The sequence below is a fragment of the Maylandia zebra genome, linkage group LG7 (genome assembly GCF_041146795.1).
Source record: "Maylandia zebra isolate NMK-2024a linkage group LG7, Mzebra_GT3a, whole genome shotgun sequence".
Lineage (NCBI taxonomy): Eukaryota > Metazoa > Chordata > Actinopteri > Cichliformes > Cichlidae > Maylandia > Maylandia zebra.
Window position 1 is genome coordinate 61,412,592 of NC_135173.1, and position 16,435 is coordinate 61,429,026.

The following is a 16,435-nucleotide window of genomic DNA, read 5'->3' on the forward strand; positions in this document are numbered from 1 at the left end:
AGGAGTTACTCTATTTAATGACTTGATATATTGCAAACATTTTTTTCTTGTCACATATGACCTGTGGAAAAAAATAAAAATCAGCAAAATTAAAACTGATTTAATTTTCTTTACATAATCGGTGATGCTACATCATGTGTTTTAAGAAGATGGTGGACAGACTGACCTTCACAGACACCTGTTCAGGCTGAACATAAGGTCAATAATAAGAGCCCAACTTATACTGGCCTATCACATGTTTCTATTAGTGTACATTTTGTTCGATATGAGGAAACATGAAACTTTTTCCTATTACAGGACAGACATGGAGATAATTAAGCTTAATTAACATGAGATAAATTATCACACAATTAGTTTCAAATCCATTTTGTTCACATCAAAGTTGAGAATTAAGTGAACCACTTATTTTCCCTTTAAAAAAAAAAAAAAAAATTATAATAGGCCTTTTTAGTGTATTACAGATTCAAAGTATCAAACAGCAATAGTCTACAAATAAAAGTTTCCAATATGACCTTTTTGTAGCAGTTCATAAGAATACAATACGCCAGAGAATACCTCCTCATCTACATGACACATATCCTACTTATTCTCCTGCTTTTCTCTAAACATCTCAAAGGCTCAATGTATAATGTAGGTAGTAAAGAAAAACAAACAAAGTAACTAACTGATACTTATTTTATCTGGTGGTTTTAATAATAGTGGTTAGTGCTATAGACAATTAAAAAATAAAAATAGTTATTTGCATATAACCAGTGGTGACTCTAATCAGGGTCAAAATTCCATAAAGTCACATGGTTCTGAGTTGGTCTTTATTGTCATCACATGTGAAATAGGTGATTTTAATATTAATGGTCAAAAGTTTTGGAACACCCCAATTATTTCAGTTATTTATTGGAATTCAAGTTGCTTAAGTCCAATGAATAACTTGAAATGGAACAAAGGTAAATGGTGAACCGCCAGAGGTTTACAAAAACAACACCAACACCACCCCTACTCCAAACTGAAAAATAAGGTACATTTCAGAGTTATACAAGAGGCCTTTTTTCAGGAAAACAAAAATGTGTTAACAATTTAAAGCTGTTCTACAGCAATGGTGGTTTATGGAGCCTTGAAAGCTGGTGCTACTAATTCCTACAGGTGTTCCAACTTTTCTGGATTACTTCCAACCCCTCTGTCTGCATAAAAGCAGTGTTGGAACACATTGTGTTACCATATTCTCATGAGCATCAGTTGAAAAAGGCATCGCAATGGAAGAGAGACGGACCATCAAAATGTATGTCTTCCTACAGAGAAACTGCAAAGAAAGGCGTCAATGAGTACAGTTTTCTCCACCATCAAAAGTCACTCAGAAACTGGGGTAAACTCTGACATGAAGAGGTCTGGCAGACCCAAAGCCACAAATGAATCAGAGGACAAGTTTCTGAGAGTTAACAAGCTTGCATGATAGACGGCTCACAGGACAACCCAACCCTTTCGAGCACAGCTTAATAGTGATCGTAGCAGGCAAGTCTCAGTTTCAACTGAAGACTTCAGGCTGCAGGTTTGACAGGACGAGTTGCAGCAAGAAAGACACTGCTAAGACGTCAGAATAAGAGGCTTGCCTGGGCCGCGGCTACCACAACATTCTGTAGCGCCATGCAATAGCCTCTGGTATGTGCCTAGTTGGTCAGGGGTTAGCACAATCTCCAGACTTAAACCCCATCGAGCTGGTTTGGGTACCACACATTTATGGGAACTTATTTAACACATATGGGAAGAACTTTATGAAGAATATTTGATTTCTAATGTAGAAAGAAAGCCATGGGTATGTTCAGCTGTTATATCTGCCAAAGGCTTCTACTTTGATGAGTGAAAAATTTAGAATAAGTCCTTATTTGTACAAGGCTTTCATTTCAGAGTGCAATGAGACATTAAACTGAATCATTTTCAACAAAAACTGGAAAAATTGGGGTATTCTAAAACTTTTGACCAGGAGAGTAAAATTCTGTACACACGTTCCATAACCAATGTACTAAAATAAAACTCTTTGCAATATTATACTTTTACTGGAGCATCCATTTCTGATATAACACCAATGAAGATGAAGGAAACGATGAATATAGCTATGATATTGTTGAGATATAAGGACTAACTATCAGTGCTTTTTAGCTAAAATGTGTGAGGTTTGCTCAATGTTACTCATTCAGTGAAAAGATGTATCAATAAAACATCTATATGCATGCAAAGTAAGGTATTAGAGTATGGTATAAATAGAAAATCTTGATGTGAATACTCCACACAGTGAATATTAGCTGTAGTCATGGTTCTGTCGGGCAAGCTGCTACCTCACAGAAAGAGAAGAAGTGGTTTACAGAATATCTACAGCAATTAGGAAGCACAATAACAACCTCAAAACACAAAAGTGCACTCACAGTCACACCAGTAAATGGCAATACATCTAGAAAACAATGAAAAGCATTTCCCCATCAAGAAGACAAGCTCAACAACAAAACTTAAAGTCACAGTTTTCTTTTAAATTTCTGACACCCTAAGGTGCCTTTATGGTGCGCTTTGATTCAGAACAGTCCATGTCATAAACGAAAAAGGCAACATGACTGGTGTGAGATCCAACAGAAGTCCTCCATGAAAAAAGTACCGTGTGATCCTTTTATCTTATTTCTAACAAGATCTTTTGATGGGACAAGGTTTTTTTTTTTCCACCACAATACGACACTTGACCATTTTTCACTTAACAAAAATGTATTTTTGAAGTCATTCGAGTGAGATACTGAAGTATCTCGATGAGCATAAAACGTGTTTTCTTGTCCCAGCTCTGCAGTGTAGTAGTTCGAGTCTGACTGAATTCCATTGTTTTCCATTTCAACAGCACACAGAGGGCCTACAACATGTCCCAGAAGTTAGAAAATCCACAATTTTCGTTGGGAATCTTTCTTTTCATTTACAGATTGAATATCCCCGTTGTAGGTATGTTCTCAGTAGTTGTGTGCACTTCTCTCCGGCTGCTGTCTATAGTGTGGCGATGACTGTTGTTCATATAAGAGATGCTTAGGCCTCAGAACTCAGAGAGGTCCGTGTTGGACTTGGAGGGAGGCGAGCCGCTGCACTATGCTCTGTGCGGAAACTGTAATCATACTTACATAGGGAGAGTTGCATATTATTATTAATTAGTATGGTCTAACAAATTTTCTTATTGTTCACTAAAATCATAATTTCATTTACCTATCTGCAAAATACAGTGTTGATTAACAATCATATACAGTAATTTATTAATCCTCTAGTGGACAATCTGTACTTAAGCAAATACTACTTCATTATTCATCTCTGGAGACCATAAATTATACTATGAGAAATGTAACAAAGTCTTATGTCTACTCACCTCCTTTTCAATCTCAGCCAGTGATTTAATTGTAATACCCATCAGATCCACCTGCTGCAGCTGTACATGGAGAACAGGAATGCTGAGATGTGTGAACAAGCTCAACTTCAAGCATGTTGCAATTGTGTGAGAGTAGTGTTGGGAGACTTGTATTACTACAACGTGACTTATTTGAAGGGTTAAGTTGAATAAAAGTTTGCCATTTTTCTAGGTGCAGTCTGAACATTGTGATAGAGGCTCAACAAATTTATCAGCTCATCACCCAATAAAAGGTTTATGCCACAGCCGCCTTCAATGAACAGAATTGGTAATTTAGAGCAATACTGGTAACACTGCTATTAGCAAAATCCGTTTTTATGTTTCTGTAATAATTGATCTACCAGTATGCCGAAGGCCTTTAAAATATTTTGAATGCTAAAATATATATTTATTGCTACTATCCAGTCATTTTCAAATTTACCATTTCATAAATAAGCATTAAATATATTAAAGCATGTTACATACTAAGAAAAATTTAATTACTTTTAATTTGAATACCATCTGTCATTATGGAAAATGTTACTTAATACTAATCTCTTCCCAACAAGATGCAAGAGTTAATTTGTGCTAGCTAAGCAATAGTGGTATTGACAGTGTACCCTTTAGTGCTTCACTGAGATTTGGCTGAGTGAACTTTGAAGAGGCTCACTCATCACTCTGGATGGCTTGCAACGGCCACAGGATATCACCAGAGAGTGATGAATGAGAAAGGGAGGAGGAATAGCGATGTTTGTGAATGAGAAGTGAAATAACACTGGACAACACTTCCTGAGTGCTGATTGAATGAGGAAGAAACTACAAAAAAAAAAAAAAAAAAAAAAAAAGCTCAAGACCAGAAAAGCTCCCCACTGCTCAGGGACTGTGCAGACCAGCTCTGTGATCATGCGCATGTTTATCCGTGGGAGACATCCTGTGTTGTTCCAGTACTAACCATTTCACACTTGTAATCTTAACTTCCCACCTGATGAAGACAATTAGGGAGGATTGTCCTCAACCACCTCGAAACTCTAGTAAGCATGCTGCTGCCAGACCCCTGTAGTTCACTTTACTCTACTTTTGGTAGAGCTGGGCGATAGAACGATAACGATATGTATCGCGATATAACTTTTTCTCGATAGAAAAATTAAACTATCGCGATAGACCTCGCCACTCTTGTCCTCTTAAAAAAAAAGAAAAAAGAAAAAAAAGAACAGCCAATCCAAATTAAGTAGCGCAGAGCCGAACCAATCACAGCCGCAGCGTCACGTCACGTGACTTGTTACGTACAGCACAAGTGCCAAGCCGCACATGTGTATTTGTTTGGGAAGCAGCCAGCCACCGTACCGCCCGGGTAATGTAGGAAATGAGTGTGCCGACTAGAAAAATCAACCGAGCGTGACCGAAGGGAAAACAGATGATGGTTCCAATGCCGGAGAGATTGTCGAATGGAAGAGCCATAGAAGTTCCGTAGTGTGAAGGTATTTCGGCTATTTCAAGTCTGACAAAAAACAGAGTAGTGTGCACTGTAAATTGTGCCGAAAGCAAGTCTGGAAATACAATAAACTGGTGCATGCGCTACGTCCACACGTACCCGGGTATTTTTGAAAACGCAGATTTTTCTATGCGTTTGCACCTTTCGTCCACACGTAAACAGCGTTTTTGGTCACTGAAAACGAAGATTTTTAAGAACTCAGTTTTTGCATTTACGTGTGGATTAGAAAAACGTAGAAAACGCAGCGTCAAAGGTGTGCGCATTTTTTGACGTCACACTGTGCGCCACGTTATTGTTTCGGTGAAATGAATTTCTACAATACTGTTACTGTTAATTGTACTCTCTGCAATGTTTAAATGCTTACATATACACACAGTTACTGTCCCTCCACACATACGACTCGGTTCTGCTTCTATGCCCCAGCTTTGTTTACTTTTTCCCACCGAGGCTTCTAGACTTCTGATTGGCCAACATTTCTGCACGGTTAGGAATCTAGCGCCACCTGCTGCTTTGGCATGTTCATAGCAGCGTTTTCCTTCATTTCTGCCCTTATGTGTGGACGGGATTATTTTTTTAAAACGAAAACGGAAAATCTCCGTTTTCAAAAATACCCGTGTACGTGTGGACGTAGCCTCAGTCTCTGACTGGAAGCGCTAATTCATCATTCGGCTTTTGTCAGACTAAAGTAACTGTTAAAACTGTTTGAAAAGCTAAGCTATACAACAAGGAGAGATTGAGAATTTCCTTTTAGTTCTCAGTTTATTTGATATTGACAAAAGTTAGTCAGTTTTGTCTGTTCTTCTGTAAAACAAACTAAGATTTATTTTTAGAATTAATATTTTGTTTTTAAGTGGAATTGACAATTTAGTAGTCTGTTTCGTTTGTTCTATTTTGAAACTTAAACGCTTTAGCGGCTGCCTTTTGTGTAGTTTGCAATATTTGCCTTTATTTATCTGAAAAAGTCTCATGTTCCTTAAGTACATCTACCCTGTTGAACTTATTATGGGAAATAAATATTTAAATAAAAACAAGCTGCTGATTATTTCACATTTTACTTGTGAGCAACGGCACATTTAAATCTTACAAATATAGTTATTTGGCTTATATCGTGATAGATATCGTTATCGCCTGAAATGAAAAAAAAAAAACAACATATCGTGATATGCAAAAATCTTATATCGCCCAGCTCTACGTCCTGGAATTGAGGTGGATGATGCAAGCATCTACTTCCATAGATTACTGTCATGCCTAACAATACTGGAAGCACTGTGAGGGTCATGTTTTTTGACTTCTCTACCACTTTCAATACAATTCAACAGGCACTGCTAAGATTGAAAAGCTGAAAAGGAGCAGGAGTCGACCATAACCTTACTTTATGGCTATCGGGCAATTTTTTTTAAAAGCGGTTGTCTGATGGGGAGGTGGCAGCACGGAGTGGGACGGGAAACAGGTTAACAGTCTGAAAACGTGGGCCAGCTCTTGCCTGGCCAGTCCCCTTGACCGCATAGAAGAGGTGGGTGAGAAAAGGATCTAATGGGCATTATGAACAACATCTCTGACCCCCTAAATAAGATTATAGAGGTCCTGAGCAGCTCTTTCAGCAGTAGACCGTTTCAGCCACAATGTAGGGCGGAGCTCTATTGTAGGTCTTTCATCCTAACAACACAGGATAAATACTGTTTAAAAACAAATGTGTATTATTACCACTCTCACTGCACTTTAAGTACATATGAAAATCTTGATGTATTTTACTGTATACAGTAACCATCTATAAATAGTATAGTATTTTTGCTTTTTTGTACACTACTCTTACTTTTTCATCTCTAATTTTCTTTTTATTACTTGTGCTGCTGTAACAAGTTATTTCCCAAGAGTTTGGGATTAAATAAAGTTTATGCCTATTTTTACTGTTACTCAGTTACATTCCTGAACAGAAAAAAAATTGTTTTTTTGGTTTGTTGTTATGCTTGATTAATTTCTGACTTCTCAGTGTCCTGGCTTAAGTTTGGGGAATAAAAATATGAATTCATTTAAGTTAATTCTGTACTTTTTAGTTTTAAACAAGCTTTTCACAGATTTCTAAATTGTGGGTATTTTCTTGCTTTTATGACATGTGGGTGTAATAAATTTGTTAAGCACTGTATCCCTTTCTTGCAGGGTACAGCAATCTCAACTAAGAAATATATGTAATCTGATATTCACGTACCAAATACACATCAGACAATGTAATGAAGCTTAGTGTATGAATGTAAGGCTACTTACAGCTTTTGGGCAAATACTGTGGTTGTTGTACTCTTTTTGAGCAGAGATGTTAAAGCAAAACACTGGAAATTGATACAGGGGGACATGTTGGCAAAGTCACTAGGATTAAAACTTAAAACTTACATCAGATGAGGCACAGGCAAACTTCTCAGAGATCATAAAAGGCACCCCGTCCATTGCTGAAAGAGAAAGGTCAAAAAAACGTTACATAATTTCATCTCGTAAAAGAGATCAAGTAGTAACCCATACAAACCATAAACTGAATAACAGCAACGACTTGAGACTGTTAAACAAATGACAGTGTCCACATATACAGAGATGTGGACACTGTCACCTTCAACATGCAGTCTATTATGAAGAGAGAGCTTGAAAGCACACAAAAGTGAAGCTGTTGATGTGTCATTAGGGTTAGGGTAAAGGGCTAGGGAAACCATTATGTCAATGAAGGTCCTCACTAAGATAGTTGAACGGGGTTGTGTGTATATGTGTGTGTATTCATCTTTAAATCAACAAGGGCGACTGAAACTGTAAAGACCTGACCTGTAATAGCATACAGGTTGGAGTTCTGGTGCTCATAGTCTGGTCTGGTAGTATTTTTTCCTCTGAAGCTGGCAGGGAGGGTCATGGAAATATGCCTTGAAACAAAAAGAAAAACATTAAGCACCTCAGTAGTTCAATATATATGTGAAAGTGAGCCAAATAGCTAAGAGTTTAAAGAAACTATCACTATCCACTCCTGCTGTGTCAGCTAGAACTAATCCTGGACTGTCAAATTGCACAGCTAAGCAAAGGAAGTTGGGTTGTACATTAGAGCTGTATCCAAATTTTTGACTATGGCTTGTTGGGTAATTTCTCTTCATCCTAGAGTACTTATTCATACATTGTTATAATGTACTTAATTTGAAAATTATCTTTGCTACAGTAGCTGAAATATATATATTTTTGATGGTGGCTCCTCCTCTTTCACGGGTTTCTGCTGTGATCAATCGATAGATGAAGTGGTTGATGTCCACAAATCCTACTAGTGGCTGGACAAAAACACGCCACAGAGGCAGTAATCATGGAAACACAGGAACAAGCTCTGAGGACAAGATCCATGGAGGCTGCGGTCTATCACATCAGGCAAGATCCCAGGAGCAGGCTGTGTAAAGATGCCTCGGAGAAATCCAGCATATAACAGCAGGGTGCAAGATGCTGGCAGGCAGGGCATTAATGGAACGCCATAACCAAGTGGCCGGCATTAGTATACAGAAAGATCTGAGCAGAGTACCTGGAAGTCTCGAGGTATAAATGGGAGACGCCCCCTAGGATGGTCAGGAATGACAGAGCCAAGATCCTGGAATTCCAGATACAGGCGAACAAAATAGTGGTGGGTAACCAATCAGACATAGTAGTGTTGGACCAGCAGAGGAAAACAGCCGTAGTGATAGATGCAGCGATACCGAATGACAGCTACATCAGGAAGAAGGAACACGAGAAGCACCAAGGACTCAGAGAAGCGCTTGAAAAGATTTGGGGGGGGCAAAGGTAACAGTGGTCCCAGTGGTAATCGAAGCACTCTGTGCAGTGACCCAAAGCCTAGCCGAGTGGCTCCAGTAGATCCTAGGAACAAGATCTCTGTCCAGAAGAGCGCAGTCCTACGAACAGCAAAGATATTGCGCAGGACCCTCAAGCCTCTGGTAGAGGACCTGAGCTTAAAGGACAGACCGCCCGCAGGGGCGAGAGGGGATTTTTTTAATATATAATGTTGTGCAAGATCTGAGAGAGAAAACTTAAAAAAAAAAAAAATCCTTTTTAAATCTGTAACGTGCTCTGCTCAATTCTCAATTGTTCCATTAATATTAAAAGAAATTATGTTACTCATTATTTTATTATTTGAACTCTTAAGCACATTTTCTATAAAAGTTTAATTAAATCGCTCCAAATGGACAACTTGGGTTGAAGGAGTTTGAGACAAAATAAAAGAGGCAAGGCTAAGTTGGTTTGGAGATGTGCAGATGAGTATAGTGGTAAAAAGGATGCTGAGTATGGAGCTGCCAGGGAGGAGAAAAAGAGAAAGACCACAGATGTTTACTGGATTTGGTAATATGGACATGGAGGCATACGATCTGGAACAATTGAAATAGGAAGATGACAAGAAAGTTAAGGAAGTTCCCCCACTGATTCATTCAAAGGTGTAAAAATAAATATCCATTGTCAATTTAAACATATCATCATAACAATTTTTGTGACATCTGAAGATACATCTTCTCTGTGTTGGGGCACTCACAAGCGAATGAATCACTACTTGCATGTACAATCCATAACCTCTAGGCAATACCAAGATAAAGTGCTAATCTGTGCAACCTGTATTGTTACAGTGCACTTGCTTTGTTTTGTGTTGTATTTCTCTTTTAAGGTTACAAGAACTAATAAGAGATACATGTGAAGACAATTACATACAAGTACTAGCACATCATTAGAGTGAATTTACTTAAGCATGGGAGCTGGTGGGGCTGATCCTGAGCTGGAGGAATTCACATTCTGGGTGTTGTTGATGGTTTGTGTGTGTGTGGAGTCCTGGGCCCGAGGCACATTTCCCATGCGATACCAGATTCCCATGTTGTTGAGCTCTCTGTCAAACAATGTTAGAAGCATTATTAAGCAGAAAGCGCTGACACTAGTTCCAAGGTTAATGTAAACCTGCTAGTCAAAACGTGTGTGTATTAAATCCATGCCCTCCTTTCCCCTTCATACATTCTCTAAGCAATTATCCTAGAAATGTTTTGGGGACAAAGGTTTTTTTTTTTAATAATCACTTTGCCAGAAATGATTTGGATTCTTTAGCTCTCATGTGGAACACATCTGACATACTGGAAGTGTCTTTTCATGTAGAAAACTTTCTGATAGAAATGCCCTGAACATTCCATCATACATTAAAAATGTAAAAAAGATTAATGTGACTTGATTTCTGGAGTAAGTGGAAACTGTTATGCCAAATGGAGTGATTCCATTACAGTACAAACAACTTTTTTATTTATAAACTATTTTCTTCTGTTTAAAAAAAGAAAAAAAAAGAAAACAAAAAGTTAAATTTGACTGGAAGTTGCAATGCTCACCCTATAAAGGTATACTGAGGAGGTGCCTGCTTGGAGCGTCCCAGGATGCGGATATCACAGATGGCTGCCTCTGTGGAGTCCCGTGGAATAAATTTGATGCAGAGTCGCCTCTTCCTGAAGGCCTGCTCCTCTGTTGCAGAAAAGACAAACTGACGGTCATTCCACAACAAGGTGGTTCATGAATAACAAACAATTCTTATTTCAGAGGTTAAAAAGATTAATTATTTTCACATATTCTTACCACACATTGAGGCTCTAAGTGTCTTTCCACTTGAGATAATAACTTACGAGTATCAACAGTTTCCTGGATTGGGATGAAACCCACAGGCAAAGTGTCCTTTATATCAATCAGCTTCATGTCCACAAGAACATTACCTAAATGGCTCTGCAGAGGAAAGAATAGAGTACAAGAATATGGTATTGAGAAAGGAGATGTTTATTGGAGAGGGGGTGGGACACTTATTTAACTGTTGAGGAGGTAAGTAAACTTACATTTTCTTTAGAGAAAACTCTGGTGAAGCAAAGGTATCGGGTCACCTTGGATTTGAAAAGTCCGTCTTTCCACAGGTCAGCATCCAGGCCATCTGTTGTTGTTGAGATCTATAAGCAGAGGGGGATAGATTTTCATTATTCTGAGACAAGAATAACAATATCCGTGGATGATCTCCTCAATCTGTACACTCCTTGCTGAGCTTTAAGACCATCAGGTCAATTACTCGTGGACCAACCTAAGTTTAGGCTGAAGACCAGAGGTGATCGTGCCTTTGCTTCAGTTGTACCTAAACTTTGGAATAGCCTCCCTGCTTCTATTCGTGCCACAGACTCTATTCAATCCTTCAAATCAAGATTGAAAGCTTACTTATTTAACCTGGCTTTCCCGACCATTTAATACCCTTATTAAACTTATAAATAATTTTATTGCTGGTTTTTAACTTCTTAGTTGATATTTTGTATTCATGAACTAACCTTCCTCCCGATTTGAGGTTCGATACCTATTTTACTTAACTCTTCTGGTCTATTAGTGCATGCCTTCTATCTGTGCTAGTGCCCAATCTGTACTTTGTTAATTGATTTACGTTGATTCTCTGTATAATCAGGAAGCACTTTGGTGTGCCTTTGGGTTTTTAAATGTGTTATATAAATAAAACTGTATTGTATTAACAAGCTAAATTCCTGGTAGGTAACAGAAATTCAAATTTGGTTGATTGCAGTTGTGAAGGTAATAGTTGAAAAGATTTTCCTCATGGCCAATTTTTTAGTCAGCTAAACGAGGGAGAAAAAAAAAAAAAAAAATCACTAAATCACTTGAGAAACAAAAAAACAAAAAAACAAAACTGTAAATTTAAGACACTCAAATATCAAGTTAAATTTGAGAACCGTTTAACGGCCAATGACAAAAACTCTGCAAACAAAGGCATTTGAAAACATTAATCACATTCTTCAATTATGAATCATGCTGCTTAACCGTGCAGGACCTCACATTGTGCATACTGACCACATTACACTCCAAACAGAAAACGAAGACGAAAATAAACCGATGTTAAATAAATAAATATTAAATGTTATAATATAAACTTGCTATAAAAGATGTTCACGTATTATTAAAATATGACAAATTAACATTTGAGAATCTAATGAATTGCAACTGAAAACTGTGGCACAGTGTTCCCGTCTATTCTGGACGATGCGCGCTGTTCATAAATGCATAACAACTACTTCAATAAAAGTTAAAATCTAACAACATAGCACCTTAACACTAAGTGAGGAGGAGGGACATCTTCCTGTATCCCTTAAATAACAAAACAAGAAACAAGAAAAACGGGAGTCAAGAGGCGGCTTGTAGTGCATTTTGACTCCGTTCTGCTTGTTTGGTGCAGCATTTGTTACAAAGACGCAGGCATCCCCACACCCACTCACTCACCCACTTTGTTTTTGAGTTTTTTGTCTCTTCTTGCCCCACACCACTTTCTCCTCTTTTTTCCTCTCTTGCCAGTCTTGCCTTAGACATCGTCATGCTATACCATATATAACGTAATATGTGAAATAACACAGGAATAAGACAGGACAAGATATTAAGAAAAAAAATGAATATCTAAAATAGTAAATCAATAAATCATCCAGCAATTTTATTCCGCCTATCTGAAGTTGCAGGGGCAGGAGTCTAAGCAGGGAAGCCCAGACATCCCTCTCTGCAGCCACCTCCTCCAGCCTATACTGAGAAATATCGAGTCGTTCCCAGGTCAGCCAATAGATGTAATCTCTTGAGAGTGTTCTGGGTTAGGAGGGAACTGAGGAGGATTAATGGCAAGAAGGCAGCGGGTCCAGATGGCATCAGTTCGAGGGTCGTCAGGTCCTGCGCGGACCAACTGTGTGGGGTGATGGAGCACCTCTTCAACCTGAGCCTGAGGTTGGGAAGAGTCCCACAGCTCTGGAAAACCTCCTGTGTTGTACCAGTGCCAAAGACTTCACGCCCCAAGGACCTCAACAGCTACAGGCCGGTGGCTCTGACATCCCACCTGATGAAGACCCTGGAGCGGTTGGTCCTGGCTCAGCTTCGGCGCCTAATAAGCTCATCACTGGACCCACTTCAGTTTGCCTACCAGCCTGGCATTGGAGCGGATGATGCCGTCATTCACCTCCTACATCGTTCCCTCGCTCACCTGAAGACCGCTGGAAGCACTGTGAGAATCATGTTCTTTGATTTCTCCAGTGCCTTCAACACCATTCTTCCCTCGGTTCTAAAGGACAAGCTGGTGAACTCTGGAGTGGACCATCACCTCACTACCTGGATCCTGGACTACCTCACCGACCGACCACAGTATGTGAGGACTCAGGGCTGTGTGTCGGACAGGGTCGTCTGCAGTACGGGGGCCCCACAGGGAACGGTTCTGGCTCCGTTCCTCTTCACCATCTACACTGCAGACTTCTCCCACAATTCCACCCAGTGCTTCCTGCAGAAGTTCTCTGATGACTCTGCAATAGTCGGCCTCATCACTGATGGGGACGACAAGGAGTACAGAGGTCTGACCCAAGACTTTGTGGACTGGTGCCAGCTGAACTACCTCCAGATCAACGCCAGTAAAACCAAGGAACTGGTGGTAGACTTCCGCAGGCACAAGCATTCTCCACTGCAACCACTGAACATCCAAGGTATGGACATTGAGGCTGTGGACAGCTACAGGTACCTTGGTGTTCATCTGAACAATAGACTGGACTGGACTCATAACTCAGACGCCCTCTACAGGAAAGGGCAGAGCAGGCTGTACCTGCTGCGGAGACTCAGGTCGTTTGGAGTGGAGGGCCCCCTCCTGAAGAAATTCTATGACTCTGTTGTGGCTTCTGCTATCTTTTATGGCGTGGTCTGCTGGGGCGGCAGCATCTCTGCTGGGGACAGGAAGAGACTGAACAGGGTGATCCGAAGGGCCAGCTCTGTTCTAGGATGCCCTCTGGACCCAGTGGAGGTGGTGAGTGACAGGAGAACGGCGGCTAAGCTGTCATCCCTGATGGACAACATCTCCCACCCCATGCAGCAGACTGTGACAGCACTGAGCAGCTCCTTCAGTGGGAGACTGCGGCACCCACGGTGTGGGACGGAGAGATTTCGCAGGTCTTTCCTCCCCACTGCTGTCAGACTCCATAATAAAGACTTTAACTGATCAAGCACACACATCCATACATATGCAATAATACTAAGTGCAATAATCCTTTCTGTCATCGTTGTATTTTTACTCAGTTGTATATAGTATTTGTATTCTATTTTTATCTTATTGTATATTTATTTTTATTTTATTCTACTGTATATAGTATTTTATTTTATTCTATTCTGTACAGTTGTGTACTGTATTTATTCTTATTGTATTCTAATTTTTGCCTCATAACTTTTGCACTGTCCACTTCCTGCTGTGACAAAACAAATTTCCCACGTGTGGGACTAATAAAGGTTATCTTATCTTATCTTTACCCTGGACCATCTCCCGGTAAGAGAGGAAACACCTTTATCTTACACCTACACTGGCTCCTTTCATCAAGGAGCAGCAGCTCTACTCTGAACTAGGGCTGCCACAAACGATTATTTTGATAGTCGACTAGTCACCGATTATTTTTGCGATTAGTCCACTAATCAGATCATCATCCATTGGACGTAAAACGTACAGCTTATTGCACCAGCAGCATCTGCTCTTATATAACTATCATTAGCTTACAGCTTTAAGTGTTTAAGGTATGTGCTAACTAAAAATAAAGACAAGATGATAGTTTATTAAATTTTAATGAAATTTGCAGATTGTTTCGGTGAAGTTTAATAAACTCCTTGCTATCTAAAATATAACAGGACACCGGAGTAAATTCTCGAGCATCTCACACTTCTGATAATCAGTTGTCTGTTTGACGTTTACTCAGCTGTGTAAAAACTTTAATCTCAGCCAAACAGATTTACTCAGGAACAAATAAAATACTGAAAAAAAGCCAAACAATAACACTTTTAAGTTATCTAAGTGACTTATATATGTTTAACATGAGTAGCGAAAGACGGCAGTGGGTTTGAAAACGATTTGCCGTGAGTCTGGTGTTCTCACGGGCTCTAGTGAGCCTTGCCCCCGGCTAGCTATCGAGCTAGTGGGTAACAGACGTCTCCGAAAACGTTGGAGCGCTTTTGAAAATATGTGGTGTCTTGATAAACCGAGCAGATATTTGAGGTTTACACAGTTACATTCTCGCCTGAAAATACTTTAAACGTTTATTTTGTGGCCCACATAGAATAATAAGAGTAATGTTAAAACTAACTAGCTACTGCCATTGTTGGAAACTGAGCAAGGCCGCGCTATGAATTCTCGACTATTAAATTAGTCGTCGATGATTTTGATAGTCGACGTAATCGTGACTAGTCGACTAATCGTGGCAGCCCTACTCTGAACCCCACACAAATAATTGAACTATTAATCTTATTCTAACGGAAAGCCCATTTTCGTTACTCGTATCCTCAATCTTTTCCTTTCGCTTATGAAAGAACTAAAAACAATACATTAGCCCAAAATTAACAGATTAATGGAGTTTCTCAACAATGATGCCACAAATGGCAGCACATGGCTGTATAACATTTAGGCACAACAATTTACCATCACTTCGCATCAATTAAAATGATAGCAATTAGGTTAAATGATTACTACGTCTTGTACTGACTAGTGACAATAGCAACGATTAGTTGCTTGGTTAACAAGTCATGCACATCCCTTATTTCACAGGAAAGAAGGATAGTGATTCTGCTCCTCTTTAACTGTAAACTACCAGGTAAAAAGTTGCTACAAATGCTAAAGCAGCTGCTACTGTTGGCAAACACACACTGTCATCCACCTAATACATGAAGACTAATTCACAGCAAAACACTCTTAAGTCTGGGCTATCATCATATACACAGAGAATAATACATGTGTTTTTCCATAGACATTTGGAATTGGGTGAACAGAAAAAATAAAAATAAAAATAAAAAACAACCCAGAATCACTATTGGCAAGTTTACAAAAAAAAAAAAAAAAAAAAAAAAAAAGGAATTTGTGCATCACTGAAGTTCAGTCACTGCTTATATTTTCCTAACAACCAGCTAACCATTTTGCTAACCAGAATGTGCACCAAATCAAAAACAGGTTTGTATGTCAGATGTTGGAGTTTATCCACGAGAGAAGCCCTCACTGGGAACACATGCGATTGTTGCTCAATTATTTTTGTCACAATAGAATATTTAAGAAATTTAATTAATTTAAGAAAGCATGTAAGTGCCTCCTTTCATGCGCACACACAAGTACATAAATGTGCAAATTAGATATTTCTGTTACTGCAAAAAATAAAATCTAATAGTGTGGGAAAAATTCTGGTATTTGGCAATTCTGACCAATCATTCTTGAGTTATGTTATGTTGCTTACCACATCATATCCAGTGGGTGCTCTATTTCTAGAGGCTACTACTCCGACTCCAGTGATTGGGTCCATTGGCATCTCTGGCAAAGCTTCAGAAAGGTCCCGAACCTCAGGCATCTTTATAGAGATCTGCAATAAAAATCCCCACAGATGACATTATTGGAAAACAGAAAGTAGGACAATGGGAGAACGGGAATAAACATCAGGATTGATTGGTAAGATAAGACATGTACTTTTCTCTGCTGTTCATACAGGGGAAATTTTTTTACTCTACTTACT

General features: G+C 39.2%; 1 protein-coding gene across 1 annotated transcript in view; it reads right to left on the bottom strand.

Moving 5' to 3' along the window:
* The window catches only part of mvb12ba (multivesicular body subunit 12Ba), a 29,269-nt gene continuing 12,834 nt past the window's right edge, over positions 1 to 16,435 (bottom strand). Inside the window, exons 2-10 of the mRNA XM_024800816.2 lie at positions 16,163 to 16,285; positions 10,739 to 10,846; positions 10,535 to 10,631; positions 10,247 to 10,376; positions 9,622 to 9,762; positions 7,689 to 7,783; positions 7,272 to 7,327; positions 3,377 to 3,436; positions 1 to 3,132 (exon numbers count right to left, since the gene is read on the bottom strand). Of these exons, the coding sequence (XP_024656584.1) occupies positions 3,046 to 3,132; positions 3,377 to 3,436; positions 7,272 to 7,327; positions 7,689 to 7,783; positions 9,622 to 9,762; positions 10,247 to 10,376; positions 10,535 to 10,631; positions 10,739 to 10,846; positions 16,163 to 16,273 (885 nt within the window). The 5' untranslated portion in view covers positions 16,274 to 16,285 and the 3' untranslated portion in view covers positions 1 to 3,045. The remainder of the gene's footprint in view (positions 3,133 to 3,376; positions 3,437 to 7,271; positions 7,328 to 7,688; positions 7,784 to 9,621; positions 9,763 to 10,246; positions 10,377 to 10,534; positions 10,632 to 10,738; positions 10,847 to 16,162; positions 16,286 to 16,435) is intronic.